Source organism: Daphnia magna, linkage group LG5 (assembly GCF_020631705.1).
Source record: "Daphnia magna isolate NIES linkage group LG5, ASM2063170v1.1, whole genome shotgun sequence".
In the NCBI taxonomy this organism is placed as follows: domain Eukaryota; kingdom Metazoa; phylum Arthropoda; class Branchiopoda; order Diplostraca; family Daphniidae; genus Daphnia; species Daphnia magna.
The window spans coordinates 6,647,236-6,653,227 of NC_059186.1; the positions used below are offsets into that span (position 1 = coordinate 6,647,236).

A 5,992-nucleotide genomic window follows, 5' to 3' on the forward strand; every position below is an offset into this window, starting at 1 on the left:
GTCAGGACCCCCATCAACTAGTAGAAAGAAAATAGTTATACAAAAAGTGTTAGAAATTAAATTTCATTCATCAATTTGATTTTATACCTGAGAACATAACAATCGGCTTCACTCTCTCATCTGAACTTTTTGTTATAGAGTTGAATTCAGGGAGGTTCAGTAATCGTCCAAAGTCCATACAATGACTTAAAGCAGTTGAAGAACAATGTTTGCCGGAGCGAATGGCGACATAAGTTGGACCTGAATATCCGACAGCACCGGGCATTCCTAGGCCATTTCTGTCAACAGCTATGCCTGCATATACAGATGGGATGAGCTTGTGCCCAGAAGCGACAACCCAATCATGGTCCGGAAGTTTTACCCGATACTGCATGTACATAAGCATAGGGGCCTGTACATTTGCTGCCGTTATCCCTAGAGCCACTCTTTTGAAAATAACCAATAATTCCACGTTAATTTTATAACCGCAGTAAATAAAAAGACAGTGACAATAGAAAAATAGTTCTAATAAAAGGCCAGAAATTATTTGAAATTATAAATACCTTGCTTTGTCGTCTTGAGAGATGTAGCACACTTCTGACGGTCCCAAAAGAGATGCAAGTTCATCCATGGTACGTATAGTTGCTTGACACAGTCTCTGATCTGGATGACTTTTATGAAAGTCGTTCTGAGCCCGAATAAGTCTCACTGGAACCGTGTCAATATGGCGCTTTCCTTGGTGGCTACTACTCCTTTTAGGCTGTAATCGAAGGTACACTGATGATCTTTTCACGTGAAATCCGTCTTTAGTAAGTTGCTCAGTTAAATCATCCAAGGTTAAGATGCTACGATAGATTTCATCTTGTCGCTTTTCATGAGCCGCTGATCCATGCCTAGCGATTTGGACAATTTCAGACAACAACAAAGGCTGTGTTTCTTCGAGGCGAGGCCTACCCGCACTGCCAGAGTCCTTGATCTTCAGTTTTGATTTTAAATTAGGGTCAGCAACAACAGCTGAATTAAGAGCTTCTCGACGATTATCACGGAACTTTTTTTTATTTTGTTGGCGATCTTGTAAATTTTTAAGTTTTTTCTTACATTCATCCAGCTTTCTTTTCTTAGCCTTAAGAATTTCCTGTTCTTCTATAGTTAGCATGTCCATTTTTTGTCGATTATAAAGACCAACCAAATCCCCATTTAATAGATCAATTTCATTTTTAGTTGCTTCTTGGGCAGGCCTTTTCGCAGAACTCGTAATTTTTGAACAAATGTTCTGTTCTGTTTCAGAGTCCGGCAATAAAGGTTTACAAAACTGATCCGAATCAGGTTGAAATTCTAGTTCTTGGGGCCTTTCTATGGTTGTTTTTGTTTTTAAATGAGATATCGATGAGTTGGCGAAAAATTGCATTAATCCACCTTTTTTTTTCGCAGCAATAGCATTAAGCTTTTTAAGATATTCTTCAGCTTTTGGTTTTATCAACAACGGTTTATTCTCTGAACTTGATTTTATTGACTCCCATTCTTTGTTAAGTTCTTTTTGGCAAGTTTCTTTTTTCTTGTCTGGATAAGCCTTACAATATGCCTCAAATAATTGATGGTTAATATTAGACTGAGACATTGTTGACCAAGGTCGGGGTCAACGACTAACTGAGACGAAACGAAACAACCAGTTTGCCATTCAATGGGGATTTCCCCTTCATGTCTAGGCCTGTCTGGAAGCTCCTCCCCATTTCCCCCAGGCTACTGCAGCAAATTTTACTTTTTTTTTCAACATTTTTTTTTCCGCACACTACGTAGTAAAATAGGAAATACCCCCTTCCCCCCTGAAGCAAACCGTAGTATTTTGTCAGAGCCCCTCCCCCCTAAAACGTACTACGTAATTTATGAACAGCCCCTTTGCTGTTTGTTAGAACTTGTGTTTCGTTTGCTGTGCCAAGATTGGCTATCTGTATAGTTCGAAGGAAAGGATCTTTGTCTTTATTGCACAACCATAAAGACTCCGCAGGAATGGTAAGTAAATTGTTTTTTTATATCTAATTATTTGCAATGACCTTGTATTGTACTACACCCATCGGCCATAAAAACAGATGTATTTTTGAAGAGGCATATTTTGAGACTGAAATGTTTTATCTTGCCACGAAATAAACAGTTGAAATTGTCATCACTGTTCTCTTTTTCTTTATCTGGGTCTTGTTTCGCACGAAAGCAATGAGCGTAACGCCCTCTGTTTTCTAACCGGTCGTTTCAACAGCTGTTAAGAGTACTGTGGCATTTTCATTTGTTATTAATTCTTTCAAATCTTAGTAAGAATGAATAAATATTATTGAACTATATGCTTTATTAGTTAAATTACAATTATTTCGTAATAGGATATGTCTTCAAAATCAGATTTGTTTTAAAATAATGGGAAAAGTGGCGAAATCGTACTTTCCAATCAGGATCCCTCAGGTCTCCCCCCATATAGTCGATCCGAAACTTGAAATAAAAATATTCAGTTTGAACTGTCCTTTTCAAGTACTTTCAAAATGGACTTCTTGTGTCTATTGTTTGAGTGACTTTCGCTCGTTCCTGTCTGCCTTAAGCGCAAACGAACTGAAGAGTCAGCATTTGTAGCCGTTAGGATGATGAGGAGAGCAAAGCGGAGGTGTTTAACGAGACCCACCATTCGCCTGGGCAGCGTCCATTCTGGAACATGTGAAAGGGATCAAAAGGTGTCTGCATTTATTCCAGAATCTCGCCAAGCTGAACCACCACGCAAAAGGTCTGCCTCCGAGAACGACGAGTCCTCCGATCATGGTTCGAGCAAAAGAGTTTGTCGGACGGTAATTGCAATTCCTCCAACCCGCTTGCCACCCAACACGGGAGGCGGTGAGATTGGCTGTGATTCCGTCCACCGTAAGAACGTCAACAAGCAGTCTCAGCCAGTACCGAACATTGAAGTCACAGTCAAGCAGAAGCAACCCCAACAGCTTCTGTCCGTTGAGCTCTCGGTACAAATCGGAGCGACTCCCAGTGACCCAAAGGTACGAACGGTGAAGGTACGGAATAACAGACTCGATGAACACCCAGTGTCTGTGAAGCGGACCTCTGTCTTCGACCGTTTGGGAGAGAAAGGCGTGGATAGAACACCCATCGTGCTGGATCATGCCAAGCCGACTGTCTTTCAGCGCTTGGGAGAATGACCCTCTCAGGGCTTTGATCGAGAACGACCTAGTCGATGGAAACACGGGATGAAGCCATACCATCAAGCTTCAGGTGTCAGATCCCAGTCGGCTCGTGGAAACACGAAGTCCAACAACAGATGGTAACACAACAATGGGAGAAGTTAAAAGTCAACACAACAAACAGGGACCTTGCTAACCTGTATTGGCTAAGTATCAAGAGCGGTGAGGTGACCACTGAAATATGTGGTCAACTCACTACTCTGAACGGATTGCCTTTATGGGGGATTATTTTTACAAGGGACCTTGCTAACCTGTATTGGCTAAGTATCAAGAGCGGTGAGATGGCCACTGAAATATGTGGTCAACTCATTACTCTGAACGGGTTGCCTTTATGGGGATTTTTTTTACAGAGTTGGGCATAGCAAGGAATTTCCTGAGTGTTGGTTGAGCTTTTTTTTCTTTGTGTGTTTATTTTTTATTTTTTAACATTTGGCTTGTAAAAGGTTAATTTTTTTTTTCGGACATGAGTTAATGAAATTCCCGTTTATACACTAAATTTTTAAACCATACCCATTTTGTTGTGTTCAATTATTTCATCCCCTCTTCAGCGTATAAAGTTTACGTCTACACTTAATAACTATAATGCTTGTTGCAAGGCGTGGAGACCCACACGCAAATGTTTAAGGTATAAATTTATTATGGTAATCGTATAGAAAAGTACAAAGATAAAAAAAAGGGAGGCTACAAACGTAAATGTCGGGATCTCAAAATAAACATCTTAATAGCCTCCATTATTCGCAGCATACTGTTCTTGTGCTGGCGATGATTGGGCAGTATGTTGATGAGGACAACCGTCACTGCTATGGGGGCCGGCCGACCCGGAAGAACAGGAATGGACAAGAGCAGACTGATCAGCGGAAGCTTCGCCGGAGTTAAACGAATCGGTCGATGCTGGGGCATGATGAACTGATGCTACTGGGTTAATGGTGATGCCAGAACACAGATATTGAGTAGTTGTTGGAGCAGCAGGAGCAAACATGGCTCCAGGTCTCTGTTGTCCAACGACTGGACTTGCTTCCGGCTGGTCAGCTGATAACAATTGGCTGTTCGTCATTGTTTGTTGAATTTGGCTGGGGAATGATGACATTTCACTGGTCATTCCGCCGTGACCAGCGCTGTTCTCATCAGCCTGCGATCCCTGGCCAGGGGAAGATCTTAAAAACATTTTTAAAGAGAAAAATTTATTAAAATTGTGAAATTTACTAGTAAAAATGGAGAATTATTTGACTTACTGCGACGTGTACGAGTTTGAGCAGGAGGCAGACACACCGAGCACAGCGCAGATCACGAACATCTAAAAAAAGAAACGAAATTAACAACGTAAAAAGTGATATTTGGTCCGTCCACGTACTAAATGAAGCTGCATGATACAGATATATTTTATATTGGGCCAGTCAATAAAGATTTAAGATAACCCAAGAGAAATCACAAGCTTTTTTGTTCAGAAAAAAGAAATCATTCATTTTGAAGATGGAATTGAAGTGTTTGTTGGAAGACTTGCAAAGGTGAAGTGTGAGCTATTTTCAGAAAAACCACAATCCTTTATATAGTCCAGTTTCCAGCGCATTTACAAATAGCAATCGAAAATCCGATTGGATGGATTGAGGAAGTAAAAACCAAAATCTTGGAAACTGACCTAGTTTACAGTTGAAAAAAGTTGACCTTAGTTTTTTTTTCACCGTTATTTTGCAGGATCAGACAAGTCGGGTTATATTGGGTCCACAGACAGGTAAAATAAAAAGCCAACCTGATTTTCCCTCATGTCTGCAAAAGTACATTGCCCCAGACATTTTAAAATGTGATTTTTCTTTCAAACAGTTTCACTGCATCCAAGAAACTGTAAGACAGGTCAAACACCTTGAGTTATCGGTCGGTACCCTTGCTACAATAAAATTGCTAAATCATATTTCTTTACCTGCCTTTCTAAATCCACAACGAAGTAACGAAACAGTTCCTAAACTTGTTTTCCCATTTTCAAACGCGTCTTGGACAACCTAATAATTTTCAATCTTGTATCAGAATAAATGTTTCAAAAGGAAGGGCACAGTAAATTGTTTCAATGTTTCAAGAGGAAGGGCATGGTAAATTATTTAAATATTGGAAGGGGAAGGGCATGGCCAAATCTTTTCAATATTTCAAAAGGAAGGGTAAATATTTCAAGAGGAAGGGCACGGCAAATTATTTAAATATTGGCAACCTAATCATTTTTTTTTCATGTCCATTTTTTGTCGATTATAAAGACCAACCAAATCCCCATTTAATAGATCAATTTCATTTTTAGTTGCTTCTTGGGCAGGCCTTTTCGCAGAACTCGTAATTTTTGAACAAATGTTCTGTTCTGTTTCAGAGTCCGTCAATAAAGGTTCACAAAACTGATCCGAATCAGGTTGAAATTCTAGTTCTTGGGGCCTTTCTATGGTTGTTTTTGTTTTTAAATGAGATATTGATGAGTGGGCGAAAAATTGCATTAATCCACCTTTTTTTTTCGCAGCAATAGCATTAAGCTTTTTAAGATATTCTTCAGCTTTTGGTTTTATCAACAACGGTTTATTCTCTGAACTTGATTTTATTGACTCCCATTCTTTGTTAAGATTTTTTTGGCAAGTTTCTTTTTTCTTGTCTGGATAAGCCTTACAATATGCCTCAAATAATTGTTGGTAAATATTAGGCTGAGACATTGTTGACCAAGGTCGGGGTCAACGACTAACTGAGACGAAACGAAACAACCAGTTTGCCATTCAATGGGGATTTCCCCTTCATGTCTAGGCCTGTCTGGAAGCTCCTCCCCA

At 39.8% G+C, this 5,992-nt stretch overlaps 2 protein-coding genes across 2 annotated transcripts; both read right to left on the reverse strand.

The window, feature by feature from the left end:
* Positions 1–470: 470 nt before the first annotated feature.
* On the reverse strand, positions 471–1,741 carry LOC123472247. Its single transcript, XM_045173495.1, has one exon. It carries the CDS (start codon positions 1,595–1,597, stop codon positions 533–535), a length of 1,065 nt encoding a protein of 354 aa, XP_045029430.1. The 5' UTR covers positions 1,598–1,741; the 3' UTR covers positions 471–532.
* A 1,504-nt stretch (positions 1,742–3,245) lies between these two features.
* On the reverse strand, positions 3,246–5,992 carry LOC116923575. Its single transcript, XM_032930068.2, has 3 exons — positions 4,555–5,992; positions 4,436–4,497; positions 3,246–4,357 (listed from the first exon to the last, which is right to left on the reverse strand). Exons 1-3 carry the CDS (start codon positions 4,567–4,569, stop codon positions 3,922–3,924), a joined length of 513 nt encoding a protein of 170 aa, XP_032785959.2. The 5' UTR covers positions 4,570–5,992; the 3' UTR covers positions 3,246–3,921.

Excerpts from the sequence above, each read along its gene's own strand:
- LOC116923575 (XM_032930068.2), bottom strand. Across the intron at positions 4,358-4,435 it reads TCAAACTCGTACACGTCGCA|ATCTTCCCCTGGCCAGGGAT; the intron begins GTAAGTCAAATA and ends AATGTTTTTAAG.
- LOC123472247 (XM_045173495.1), bottom strand. The coding sequence starts at position 1,597 with ATGTCTCAGTCTAATATTAACCATCAATTATTTGAGGCATATTGTAAG.